Here is a 14,373-nt window from a genome sequence, read left to right on the forward strand (position 1 = left end):
CCACAGATCGTCTCTCACGGCAACGATAGCGGACAAGGTCTGAATGAGACAGATCAAGACTAGCACCAGATGACTGTCTAATCCACACAACCTGCAAAGCCATGTGAATAGGAACACGCACGCACGCACACACACACACACACCTTTGACCTTTGACCTTTGACGCCCATCGCCGGAGGCGATGATAGCAATGCTACGGCAGAAGCCATAGCAACTTGTGCTGGGATTACACCATTCAACAGCTTGCAAGGCTGAAGAATTGACCGTCACCATTCAGCCTGGTCTACACCATACAGCTATTTGGAGTGACATTTTCTGGCCAGTGAATCCCTTTTTTTGGTCTTTTTCATTTTTTTCTTTTTCACACACACACACACACACACACACACACGCACGTCTGCACATACAGATAGACATGCAGGCAGACACACACCCACACACACACACACACACATGCACATGCACATACCAACAGAGAGACAGAAAAACACACACATGCACACAAAACTGCAGTTTCCGCAGTCCTTGTGGAGCGACAGCGGGATAGTCTGCTAGCTGAAGGCTGACGCTCGACTATCAAAATCAGATGGAAATTCTAAAACAGAACAAAAACTCATACTTAACGAAATATCCAGTGCTTCTTAGTAGCAAAGTACTACAACTATCCTTCAAACTATTGCTATCTGTGTTGACAACTTCATAACGTCAGAGGCATGTACAATCATGTACATGTGTGGGAAGATAAGCGAACCAACAAGAATATTATAGCTATGACAGAGAAACTGATCTCAGCCAGACTGTTCGAAATGCACTCAGTGCTCGGGACCTTTCTAAAAATTACAAGTAATAGGTGTGCTGCTGCTGCCATATTCGGGAAAATAGAGGAAAAAAAACTATAATTATCAATGATAGCATTACGAATATCATCCCTCAAGCCGTGTACGGATAAAGACAGCAGGGACAAGTGATTGGTTGCCTGCGGTGGTGTATACATTGTGAAGAAGTGAAGTCAACTGACGGATTAGTAAAGAGAATTGTCAGGATATTGTCGATTGGCCTCAGTTTATTTACAGGTTAGGAATTTAAAGTTTATAGCCAGTATTGACAAAAAAAACAACAATATCAGATTTACGCAGGAACGTTTCATTTTTGAACAAAGCCGCTGATGGAATCAAATACAGTAGCGTGCACGAGCAGGACTGATGCCGGCGATGCAGCGCTCTACGGTGCTGAGCTGACAATCGATGTGCACTCCATCAAGTCTAGCAAGGCCTCAGTGCGTGTACATCCACACAAGCGTCAGCAGGAATTCCTGCTCTTTTACGCTTGTCTGGCATCTATAGCAAGACGACCTCTTCAATATCACCTGTTTTTTCTTCTTTCTTTTTTTTACGAGAAACCACGAACCTCGAGAACAGAGTACTGCACGATAGAGATGGCTGCAGACGCAACTGTGGTGGTGAAACTGGAGCATCTCCGCCGACCTGAGGTCTCGGCTCCAGCGACACTTCAGTGTGTACGATGGATAACGATTGTACCAGGCCCCTGGATCAGTGAAGGTGAAAGGTCAATCCAGGAGAGATTTAACATACTTGTGGTACTTCTTGGGCAGGTTGTCCTTGAGATGCTCCTCGTACTCCTCGCTGTTCTCTTGAATGGATTTACCCCTGCCAGGCTTAGGAGCCTGCAAGGATTGCAACCAGAGAACAAAAACACGCACAGGACAAAAGTAGCCGATGGTCCTTATGCACGTTGTACAGATGTACGAAGTTCTGTACTAGGGTCGTAGGTGTGTACATACCCGGTTGGGTGTTCATTGTGTGCTATACATGCGCGGTTGACCCATTTAGCCACATAATTCCTGGCAAACAATCGCTTTTCCAGCTTCTTCACTTTGGGATTGAACTAACGACTAGCTAGATCCCTGCCGGAAAAAAAGATTTCGTGTGAAATACCCTCAGGGCCCATTTCATAGTGGAAATAGCAGTAAACAGAATAGGGTCCTGCACATTCAACACCCAGCCGGGTCTACGGGATTCTACAAGATTCTACGGGATTTCGTGCATCTGTACACCGTGCATAATGCCTAGTGGTCGACAGGTATGTATACTGAAACTACACACGCAACAGAGTTAACTTTTTATTTGTGCATTGAACACTCTACCTCGAGCTGCCTAGACCGGCCTTGTGTGTACTGTAACTACGCGTCAAAGGGAAAGTGAAGCGCACCCTGACAACACCAAAGATGTTAGTTTGAACAATACACCTTCAAGTGGCTGGGTCTAGTGGCCACCGGCTCACCAACCAAACTAGCTTGAACACACACACACACACACACACACACACACACACACACACACGCACACACACACACACACCAACCTACACACACGTACACACATGCACACACCTACAAACATAGACGTGCGTGCACACAAAGTTCAAGGTTCAGACCTACCGCTACCTGAAACGGTCGGGTTGGTCATTGGCCACGGACATCGCCCCCTAGGCTACTGCCAGTACGACCCTGTTCATGTTCTCGGAGCACTCCCTTCTCATCAAACTCCCAATCCATCTGTCTTTATCTCTCTCTAACTCTCCTCCATTCTAACTCTAATCTTTCGTCAAATCTGCACGGCAATCAGCCTCTACTTTCGCCTCAGCATCATGATCTTGATACTGCTATATTTGTACTTGTTTGCGTACTTGTTTGCGTACTTTTTTGCACTCATATCTTGGAATAACAAGTTTCCTGGTTTCCTACCCCCCCCCCTCCTCCTCTCTTTCCTACCCTTAGAGTTCTTGCTCTCCTGCTCCCCTCCCCGCCCTTCCACTTCCCATTTTGTTTCCTTTGGTGCACATGTGCAGCTGTGATGCCGAGACCCTTGGTCGGCTGAGCTTCACAGGTCCCACCCACTCCGTCCTGCTGGATATGTACCATTGTGTCGAGTTCTTCTCCTCATTTTAGTTCATCACGCAGTGAGTGTTCAATAGTAAAAAAAAAACAAAAAAAAAACACACACACACACACACACTCACACAAACACACATACACACGCGCACACACACGCATACACATACACAGGAACATGCATACACACACGCACACACATACACACACACATGCACGCATACACACACGCACACATACACACACACACATGCACGCATACACACACACACACACACACATACACACACACACATTCACGCACACACACACACACCATACACTTTTTCGGCCAACTCACCTTGTGTGTCTTGGTCTGCTTCTCAGCAGCAGTGATGGCTCCCTTGGATTGCTCTCGCTTCACACAGAACGGCTTGTGCTCTTTCCAGTTTGCCTTTTGACAGTCGCGACAGCAATAGAAGTTGTCATGGCAGCGAGAACATACCTGCAAAGAATCAACGCACACAGCGAATGATTGAAGAGGATCCTGAAACCAATGCCGTATCGTGGGTGCTTTCGGACAAAAAATGCAGATCCCCTTCATAGCATGGACAATCATGCGCCATGAGGGTGCACTAATGCAGAGACCTGCCAAGCAAGATATCGCCACCCACCGACTAGGCACCTACTTATTGTTGATGATGATAAGAACAGAGGAGCTTGCGAGATTTTACAGAACTGTGTGCAGCTAGATAGAGTACAAGATTTTCAGCGAGTGTTGACCGCCATTTTCCCGGCCCAACAGAGTGGTGTTCACATCTACTGTAAAATTTAGGTGGAGATGTATTTTCTGCAACTCCGGTGGACATAATGTTTACCTGAAAAAAAAGACAACGCGACCAACAATGCCATGCCACACAGTGTGCAAAATGCATTCTTGGATCTGGAAAACTGCTTTACCGAAATTTTCGCAGTACCAAGCCGTTGGTTTGCGAAACTCCGAAAATATTACACCACCGAAAATTCCCGGTTTTGCAGGACGTCATGTGACTAAGGGGTCGTCCATAAATATCGAACTTTTTTTACAAAACGGTTATGGGATGGGAGGGGGTTGACCAATTTCGTTTCAGAAAACATTCATGTACATGGCCGTTGTGTATGCATGTATGTCAACATTTTTTACGTTCTGAGGGGAGGGAGGGAGGGGTTGGGTCTAAACTAAAACAATTCGTTTGGTGAAAAAAGTTCGATATTTACGGACGGCCCCTAAATTTGTGAATAAAGTGAGCATGGCACGTGGACAGTGGAACAAACATGGCCTACATCATGTGACCTATAGATACAGGGAATGAGTGAAGACATGGCGGCACCGTATGGTCATGTGCCAGATGGAAACCGCTCTAAAGATATAACTGCATGTGGAGTCTTCATAGTTGTATTTATTCAACATTTCATGGCTCGTCAAACGACGGCCTATGACGAAATGCATGCGAAATGAAGGTGACAGCCAGCCAACGTGCATGGAAATTGTTCCAGTTAACGTATCCGCACTGGAAACCAATGCGGAGTTCCCTCACGGTCCGGGCAACCTCACGATCAACTTTTGCATGATTTTGCAACCGTTCCAGTTACCCTCCCACACCGATACCTCCAGTGTAGCATCATGAACATCATTCATGTGCAGAGAGAAGTACAGACTTCCTTCACAGCATGGTCAACCTCACAATCCACTTATGCATATACAATGTTGCAGCTGACCGATCCACACCGGCCGCCAGTGCAGAATCATGCACGTCATGCATCCACAGAGAGAAGTACAGATTTCCTTCACAGCATGTGCAAGCTCACCATCAACTTGTTGACCAAGCGGTGACAGTTGGCACAGCCGGTCGGGTGGATCTTCTGCTGCATCTGTCCCACGAACAGGTCCACTTCTACGCGATTCTGCGGCATGACCGCCTCGCGGGCTGTTCTCGGCTTGTAGAGAATCCATCCCAAAGTTCCTACAGCAGCATAGAGTTGGAGAGAAAGAGAGACAGAGATAGAGGTAGAGAAAAAAACCCCAGGAGAGAATACTATTATAGAGAGATTGAATCACAAAATTGCAAGAGAGGAGGAATGGAGCGACGCCATGTCAGCAGACCAAACACAGGAAGGAGAGTTAAGCCAGCTCTCTAGCATCTACACTTCTGACCAGAGAGGTCCGACCTCACGTCTAAAGTAGCGCGCGCCGCGCCCAAGCATGCAGAGTAGTCAGTGGTGCAACGGCTTTGCGGACCGCCACTGGCACCCACCCTGACTCGCGCATATTCACACGCGACTACAGTCAACTTCGCTAATAACGACTGCGGATATAACGACAATTCGCGAATAACGACATAATTTCCATGCCCAGAGCAAAGTCCCATCCAACTGTAATACATATAGTGAGACTTCGAGTATAACGACACTTTTTTGATGCCCCGCCGAGTGTCGTTATAAGCGAAGTTGACTGTACACCCACATCCATACTATGTACATGTATGCCAGTTGCAAGAATGTACCGGATGTACACCCACAGGTTTTTTCTTGTGGCAAAGATAGCGACCAATACGTAAATAAAACACATCAAGACTCTTGACACTCATATATGCACGCAAACGAACAGCCGCACACACATACACAAGTGCTCGCACTCTCGCTAGAATGTCAATGATACAAGACCACTCCTGACAATACGGAGGATTAGCAAGACGAAATTCGCGTTCGTGTTCGCTCTCCAAAGAAAGTCGAACTCAGTGACGGAATTCGGGTTATGAGAAGGATTAGCAAACAGAATTCGCACATGCATGTACATTGTGTACAGACAGAACAGAGTGGTAAATTTATGACTGCCCTGACACGAATCCGCGATTCGTGTTCCGACTACTTTTCCGAACGAAAAATGCGAAAGTTCGCAATCCAGTTCGCGAACTGAAAAATGTTCGCAAACGCGAATTTCGTCTTGCTAATCCTCCGTAATAGCAGTACATGAAATCTATGAACGCGATCACGAGTCCTAAAGGATCACTAGAAATACAACTGTTGCCAGTCTAATGACCCTGAAGAGGGAGATCACATTCAGCAAGTCCGTTGATAAGCGGTCTCTTTAGACAGGATCCACAGTGACTCCCTACACACTCATTAGTAGCCGTGCAGTACGGAACCGGGCACTGCTCATAACTTGGAAACGTCTGTAGCTCTTTTCACATACTTTTCAACGGGGAAGGGCCAGATATTTGGCAAACAACTTCACTATTTCAACAAAAAATGGCAAAAGATTGGTAAATTTTCCAATAAGAACTCCCACAGTGTGCCCGGTAGACTGAAGTGCAGGTCACTCCGAGGTCCAGGTAAGAGAGATAAGAATGTACTTTCATCAACCAGCACACTGCAGCTACGCTCTCCAGCTGACCTCGGCACGACACGTTGCCGCAGTACACCACCACCAAAGCAACACATCCGTTGAGTACTGAATTCCTTGAGAAAATCTGTTTCGAGTATAACACTCTCTTTCAATGTACTCACCGTCTTTTTGCTTGTGCAGTCTCAGCGTCACGCCAACGTAAGCCTCATGCCCCAGTGAGTCCACACCGACGTGAGCCATGTACGCGATGGACCAGAGCTCCTCGGAGCCGCACAGCATGGTGACATCGTCGCGCACTATTCCCATGATCACGTCACCCTTGACCTTGATGCGCGACACCTCCTTCATGCGTTCCGGCATGAACATGGTACTGGCCAGGAACGCCAGGCATTCACAGTCGTAGCCTTCCAGGAAGTGAAGCCATACCTGTAGTGATGGGGCAAACACACGAAGGAGAAATAGTCTTGTATACAGTTGTCGAAGGCTTCTTTAGTGGAACTCTGATTCGACGTAACTCCAAACATGTTTCAGTGTGGATCAATGCACCCACATCCCGAACAATTTAAGTACTGAGCAAGAGTTTGCCTTGTCAGTTCAACTGTGTCTACAACAGCTCCTGTTCCAGGGGCGGAACCCCCTAAATTTCGTAAATGCACTACTGGCAACCATATACGTGCCCCAACAGACCCTAAGGTCTTCTTACAGGGTGCCCAAGATGAATGAATTTGTTATGTTCTGGGCGAAATGAATTGGGGATATGATTAGTGCGAAGGGATTCCGGAAGCGTATTGAAGCGGTCAGCACGAAGGAATGAAATAGATTTGTGTCGAGCTTGAGTTTTGCACAATGGGCTAAGAAAGGGAATTATTGACTTGGCTGCGGGTGACGTGTTGTAATCAATACAATGTCTTGCTACCCACAGTCAACTGGGAATTTGTGGACAGGCACAGGGGATACATGGATGCAGCTAATAGAGTTTTTCCGGCTCTTGTGCCAGAGGTTGTGCGACTTATCCCCTCACTCCCATCGTTGGGCGCTGCATCAGCTGCTAGAGTTTACCGCGTGTTAGCGGCCGTCGTGAGTTCCCTTCGCGAACGGACACAGTTATCTACTTTTTTACTATGTTTTATCCCGTAATTAATACAGCCACAAATACAGTGTGGAACTCACCCCGTCCTTTGCAACTTTGTTGTCACCGCGCGGTATACATCTCCGCTTGATCCACGTCTTCTGAACGTACAGGCGACGCAAATTCTCAAATGCAATATCCCAGATCTAGGCACACAAGGTGGAATAATCAGAACAATTTCCAGGTTTGTTTTGAGAGTTAGCCAGGCACAAAGATACATCTTATTTTGATGAGCGTATGCCCATAGCCCCCCCCCCCCCACACACCCAGGAAAGCGAGGAATGACGGAATAGAGAGAAAGGGATAATTTCTTTAAGAGAGAGGCTACATGATGTACGCAAATCAGTGTGCGGCGCATCTGGTCCACTCGCATGCTCTTAATTATAGCATGCATGTGCATGCATGTTACGAACTAATAAATATCACATAAAGTTTCATTGTGCAGAGTGGTGGAACATGGAGATGAGAGATTTGCCAGTGGGAGCAAAAAACAGAGAGAGAGAGAGAGTGAGTGAGAGAGAGAGAGAGAGAGAGAGAAAGAGAGAGAGACAGAGAGAGAGCAAGCGAGAGACAGAGAGAGAGCAAGCGAGAGACAGTTGGCCCATGAGAAAAGCCAAAGCCGGTTGCAAATCGTACCTTGTCGCCATGCCCAGCCAGGAAGTCCGGCATGGGTGTGTTGACATGCACATAGTCGGCATTCTTTTCGCACACCAGTGACATCTGCATCTCCGGCAGGCTGTCAATGTCCTGCAGAATGAGGGGGAACATGGTGGAGTCGCCCAGTGTTTTGTACCGCAGCCGTGTGTTGACGCGTGCCAGGATGTTGCCTGTACGGCAGATGCGAGTGTAAACGTCGTTGACGCAGTGCCGGTCCTCCAGTAGGCGCTTGTGTCGGTCAAGAAGATGCTGCAAAATGTACCAAAACACACACACACAGATTTCAAGAGCGCAATGTGGAGTGGTGGAGTGTTTGAACATTTTTAAATGGACGAGTTCGTTGTTGCTTCTACGTTCACAGATTTCCTACTATCAGTTGTGTGTGCGTGTGTTGTCTGATGATTGACTAGTGGGGTGAAACTCGGAGCTACAACCAGCTTTAAAGGGGAAGTATACCCTAAAATCAAATTTTCACCAGTTGTAGTCTTCGGGGTGCTGAGTCGAATGGTCTTGGTCCGAGGAAGCTGAGACGCTCCCTTCCTACTTGAATCCCAATCGAACTCGCGCACTTCCACCGAAACTGGGTGACTGCGCCCTACTAGATGGGGATTTGTATGCAAAATGTCACTAAAAGCGCCATTTCGTTCTTATAAAAGCACGGATGACCGCGATTGGCCCATATGTTGTAGTCTTTTGGACGCTGAGTCGACTGGTTTTGGTTCGAAAAGGCTGCGATGCAGCGTTCCTCCTTTATTCCCAATCGAATATGGTTGAACAAGCGGTCACGTGCTCCTGCGTACACCAGTCAGCTGGTCACCGTGCCTGCAGGGTACAACTTACTAGCCTGTTTGACCTTTTTTGGGTGCAGTCCTGTCACTCGAGTTGAACTCGAGTTGAACCTTGGTGTGAAAGTTGTCACCTGCTGGCACGGTGACCAGGTGATTTGGGCACCCAGGAGCACGTGACCGTTTGTTCAACCATGTTCGATTGGGAATAAAGGAGGAACGCTGCATCGCAGGCTTTTCGGACCAAAACCAGTCGACTCAGCGTCCAAAAGACTACAACATATGGGCCAATCGCGGTCATCCGTGCTTTTATAAGAACGAAATGGCGCTTTTAGTGACATTTTGCATACAAATCCCCATCTAGTAGGGCGCAGTCACCCAGTTTCGGTGGAAGTGCGCGAGTTCGATTGGGATTCAAGTAGGAAGGGAGCGTCGCAGCTTTCTCGGACCAAGACCATTCGACTCAGCACCCAGAAGACTACAACTGGTGAAAATTTGATTTTAGGGTATACTTCCGCTTTAACGTCATCCGCTGAGTCTGCTTTGATTTCACTACAAAAACTACTATGGTCCTTTACAAGGACACTGCAGCTGTACGCATCTTCCCTAGACACATGGAGGCAGAAACAGGCATGCATATCATTTGAGCAGTATGTCGTGCTACATGAAATCTGACCCAAAGTCTATATTCGGCATTTTAGGATATGCCTATTCCTTGACGCCGTGGAAGCGAAAGCAGATACTGCTGGATGTCCGCATGTACAACAACGGTGATGCCATTGTCACTGATCCAGGCTTTCAGCTTAGTACAATATGCTGGCATTTCTCTGCATCCGTTTACGGATTCGGCCGATGGGACTGAGCACTTCTGACCCTACTTGGCAACATTGCCAGGACTTCCAAATGTAAACCTGCAAAGCCCCTCGATCCCCCTCCCACACACGCACGCACACACGTACCCCCCCCCCCTCCCACACACAGACATAATACATGTACCTCCTGTAGCCACAGCACGTCGTACCCACCTGAATATCGTCGTGGTGCGCCCGGTTGAGGTATGACCGATACACATCCGTGAAGTTGTGGCAGAAGATGGCCTCGCCACTTTCGGTCAGCGCGACCACCTCTAACCGTTCGTAGTCGACCTCATAGAAGTCGTAATCTTCAGGCTTGATGATATTGAAGAACTGCTTCGGCGTGACATACCTGTCAGCTACATGCTCCGCCTGGAAAAGAGAAGAAGTGCAGAAAGGATACACGGCAGTTTGGCTCGGTGAAATGAATGTTTGTAGTGGGTTGCGTTGTCTTGCAGCAGTCACACATGTTTTTATCCATACAATGTAATGCCCGATTCCGTCACTCATTGGCTGAGCTTGGTTTTCCTGTTTTTTCTTTTGTACTTTCTGTCAAGGCTGGGTATTGCCATCATCTCTGGGATTCCTCACCACATCAGCAATGCATGCACATACTATTAGAGAGAGAGAGAGAGAGAGTTAAATATTTAAATAAATAAATAATATTCACTGGTTTGAATAAATAGTACGAGATATTTCAACAAGGAATTCTCCAGCTCAAGAAGAGAGAGTCAATTTCCTTGGAGGCAAGAATGCAATGATACTCACAAGTAGGACACACTTCAGGCTCTTGAACATTTTGAAAGTTTTCACTTGTATACTTTCATGCCTTATCATGCCTGCTGTACTTTTGAAATGCATTGTCCATGCTCCTTTGATTTTGCCTGTAGTTCACCTGATAATAAAGCATGAAAGTATACTAGTGAACACTGTCAAGATGGAAAAGAGAGTTATGAACAGTACCAGCGGAGCACTCAAGACTATAATTATACACCCATGCAGGCCAGGTCGGTTCAGTTTTATTTATTTATGACTAGGAAACACAGCCCTACTGATATTCAGGGAACGAATACAATGGAAGTGACACTGGACAACAAGACAAAGGGGAGTAGGGGGCGATGTGGTTGGCGAGGCTCTTCCAACCGGAGGTCTCGGAATGATAGCATACGTCATCATAGCCTACGTTAGGACCTTGGTACTGTCCCTGGCTGTATTCACAACATTGTCCCCATGCCAATTCAAACTACGAGTTGCAAAGCTAGTACGGGAGCAGGGTAGGTGAAATGAATGGGGGGGGGGGGGCACGAACCAAGAGTGAAGTGACTTAGGTTAGTTTTGCCAGGAGGTGTGCCATGGCCCACACATCCTGTCCTGTGTGGGTTCAACGTCCACGACAACATACATGACACTAAGTTACACAGTAGGGTACCTGAAATCTAACACAAAAAGTACGGTCTAAATGACGAATAATGTATGCAGCAAAGAGACCGTATTCGGAGTGCATGAGTTGAGATACTCGAATGTGTACACGTCTGCAGTGGAGTCTGCGAGTCATTAGCAACACTAAGATGTACTGCTACGAACAAAATAACCTGCGCACTCATGCTTCAAACACACAAGGCAAGGTAGGTAGATCTAAGATACACGCTTGTTTTACTGGATACGCACCGTCTGCTCCACCGTCCAGCCTTCCCTGTAGGCTGCCTCCTCGATGAGGCCGTTCAGGCACCAGCGCACTTCCTTCGGTGTGCCACATGCCAGGTGGAAGGCCTGGTGGGCGAGATCAAACTTCTTCTCTTTCAGATCGGGGTGGATGTCGCGCACCATGTCCACGATGCCAAGTATCTCTGCACAGGGCGACATGACAACAGGTAGTCAGTCACACACACTGGCATAACTGCAGGAGGGCTCTGTACCAGACTATGGCAGTTTTAATTATTACCAAATCGAGTACTGTAAAAGCCATTATTCTGACGAGGCGCATATATAACGATTTCCCAAAATTGACTGGTTTACGTGTACCAAAGGTAACTATTCTCACTCATTCTCAACGCCCAATAGGACAGTATTATGTATCGATTTCTGTATAACGATTTCTATTTTAACGACAGATTTCTCCTCGTTAACTCGTTAGAATTAGCACTTCGTTATATATATGGCTTTTACAGTACATTGCAGACTGTAAGTCAACAAGTAACCGGCGCATGGATTGTATATCCGGCACATACATATTTTTCAGCTATTTCGGCCTCGCCGTTTTGGGCCGCAAATTTCTCGTGGCTGAAATTTTCTTTCGCAACGTTAAGCGTGACAGTGTACCCAGACAGCAGCAGTGCAGGATGAAATATTTAATGCGGCCGAAAAGTGTTTAGGAATGGACTCGGATGGATAGTGTTAGTGGACATTATAGCGTAACTTGTGGTTCCTAGGTGGGGAGTATGAGCCGCAATTCGAACACTCAAAATTCCCTTCCCCCCCCCCCCAAAAAGGGGGAGGGAGGGTGCGGCTCATACTCTGATGATCAAATTAACGGTGATAAATTGGATAGGTTGTATTTTGTGGCAAAAAAATGGGGGGGGGGCTTATACTGTAAAATGCCTAATATTCGCGATGTATTGGTGTTCGCTATTTTCGCGAGAAGATCGTAACGTGAATATTAAGCAGCGTGAAATCAAGCTTCAACAGGGGTGTATGTTGGTGGGGCCGGTGCTTCGCAAACTTTTGCCATCGCAGACTCGCTGGTTCTAAGAAATTGCGAAAATTTAGTGACGCGAACATTGGGCGGTTTACGGTACTCCAGTGCGGCTTATACGCCGAAAAAACGGTACGTCTTTCACACAATTCATGATGCATTTCTCCCCAGTATGGCGGCGGCCTGCTAGTCGAGTGGGGTGTTGGCCGAGAGAGAGAGAGAAAGAGAGAAATATGGAGGGCCAGACTGCAATACAGTAAAAACCTGTGACTAACAACCACCTCTTGGGGCCACAGAAAGCGGTCTTTAGTGGCAGGTGGTCCTTAGTGAGAGGTTTGCACCGCACAGCCATAATAGACATGGTTAGCATTTTACTGTTCACGCTATTTTCGACGGTCGGCCTGTACCGTTTTTTTGTGTGTGTAGACGTGGCATTTTACAGTTCACGCGTTAGATCCAATGGTGCTCGTACCCAACACCCAAAATACCGTCGGTTTGGTACCGTTTCGATGATAGAAAGCTCAGTTTAGCGGGAGATAGAAACGGTAAGATTCCAACTAGGGTTACCTCACACGTCTATCGTTGCGTTAGGAGTGAGGACTCAGAAGCCAAACTGCTAACCGTGTCTCGAAAACACACAAAAAACAGTAGACTCGTCCTCTACACCGCTGTACACGCCGACCGTCGAAAATAGCGTGAACGGTAAAATGCTAACCATGTCTAATAATTATGTGAATGTGAGACCGTCCGTGCCTAGCGCAGTGGTCGGAAGTACCAGGCTGATCGCTAGTCATGGTGATCTTTAGTTACAGGTTGTACTGTACCTACAAATATAGTTGTGTATACTCACTCATGCTCTTGACTGCCAGCCGGTTGGGAATTCTGATGTCGTGTCGTAACACTGGCTTATCCTCATTGTCCTTGGTCTGAGCTTGCAGCTCATTGAACGACTGAATGATTGGCGCTACGCTCAGATTGCCGATGTTCAGCGCCGAGTCTTCACTCAGCATTGCCGTGCCGTCTGGGTTCACGTACACTGGGATTTTCTCCTTGATTGTCTTCGTCAGGGCAGATTTGGATTTACTGCCTTTTTTGCCGCCCTTGCCAGCACGCTTTGACTTGGTCTCCGGCTGTTCTTGCTCGCCATCATCCTCGTCCGTCGATGGATTGCTGCACGGCTCGAAGAAGTTATCCCGTGCAGGCGGCAGGTCTGCCTCGTCCGGGTCGGCTTCATCCAGCTCCACGCGAACACGTGCCTTGGGTCCGAAGGTATCGAAATCTGGCTGCACGCCCACAGCGGGCACGGGTTTGGTGCGGTAGCGTGGCTTGCCCGTGCTTTGATCGATCTCCTCTTCGTCTTCACCTATGAAGTTTGGATCTCGGGGAACTCTCTTTCCATCTTCACTTGCCTCAGCCATACCTGCACGTCCACTCGCCTGCAAATATTCCTCCTACGCGTGATCTTACTCAAATAAACGCAACCTATTCTTTGGACATTTACGTCGTAAGGAGAGAGGAGTCACTGTTTCGTTCAATTCAATCGATCAAGGGCATTTCAACCAAAAGGCCATGTTGGACACCAAAAGCGAACTATTGCAACTACAAACTGGATGCTAACTACAAGTAGATAGAATACTTCCTTGACCAGCTTAGCTTAGGAACAAAAATAATTTCAACCAGATGAACAATAAACATTTTCAGGGAAATACACAAACAGCGCCATGCGCCAAGTAGCATACTGTAAGTGTAAGTAGATCTACCATGCATAAGCTCGCATGCAGTCTCTATCAAGCACCATACTATTCATAGATCTACGACGAGTATTTTTATAGTTTGTCCTGAAAAATGTTTGTTCGTGTCATGCACGCTGCATCACGAATATCGAATACGCGTAGCATGCACGTCGGCTCGGGACATTTTTTGTAGACAGTAGAGTACGAGTATGATTGCATGCATAAGATATTTTTAACATAACCCGACA

The 14,373-nt window shown here is 47.2% G+C and overlaps 1 protein-coding gene across 1 annotated transcript; it reads right to left on the minus strand.

Annotated features, from left to right (window-relative positions):
- Window positions 1-547: 547 nt before the first annotated feature.
- Window positions 548-14,067, minus strand: LOC135825300 (uncharacterized). Its single transcript, XM_065338039.1, has 9 exons — window positions 13,243-14,067; window positions 11,369-11,547; window positions 9,872-10,072; window positions 8,041-8,310; window positions 7,446-7,550; window positions 6,437-6,701; window positions 4,739-4,893; window positions 3,252-3,395; window positions 548-1,684 (listed from the first exon to the last, which is right to left on the minus strand). The coding sequence occupies exons 1-9, from the start codon at window positions 13,808-13,810 to the stop codon at window positions 1,568-1,570; spliced, it is 2,004 nt and encodes a 667-aa protein (XP_065194111.1). The 5' UTR covers window positions 13,811-14,067; the 3' UTR covers window positions 548-1,567.
- Window positions 14,068-14,373: the final 306 nt, after the last annotated feature.

Source organism: Sycon ciliatum, chromosome 9 (genome assembly GCF_964019385.1).
Source record: "Sycon ciliatum chromosome 9, ocSycCili1.1, whole genome shotgun sequence".
In the NCBI taxonomy this organism is placed as follows: Eukaryota; Metazoa; Porifera; class Calcarea; order Leucosolenida; family Sycettidae; genus Sycon; species Sycon ciliatum.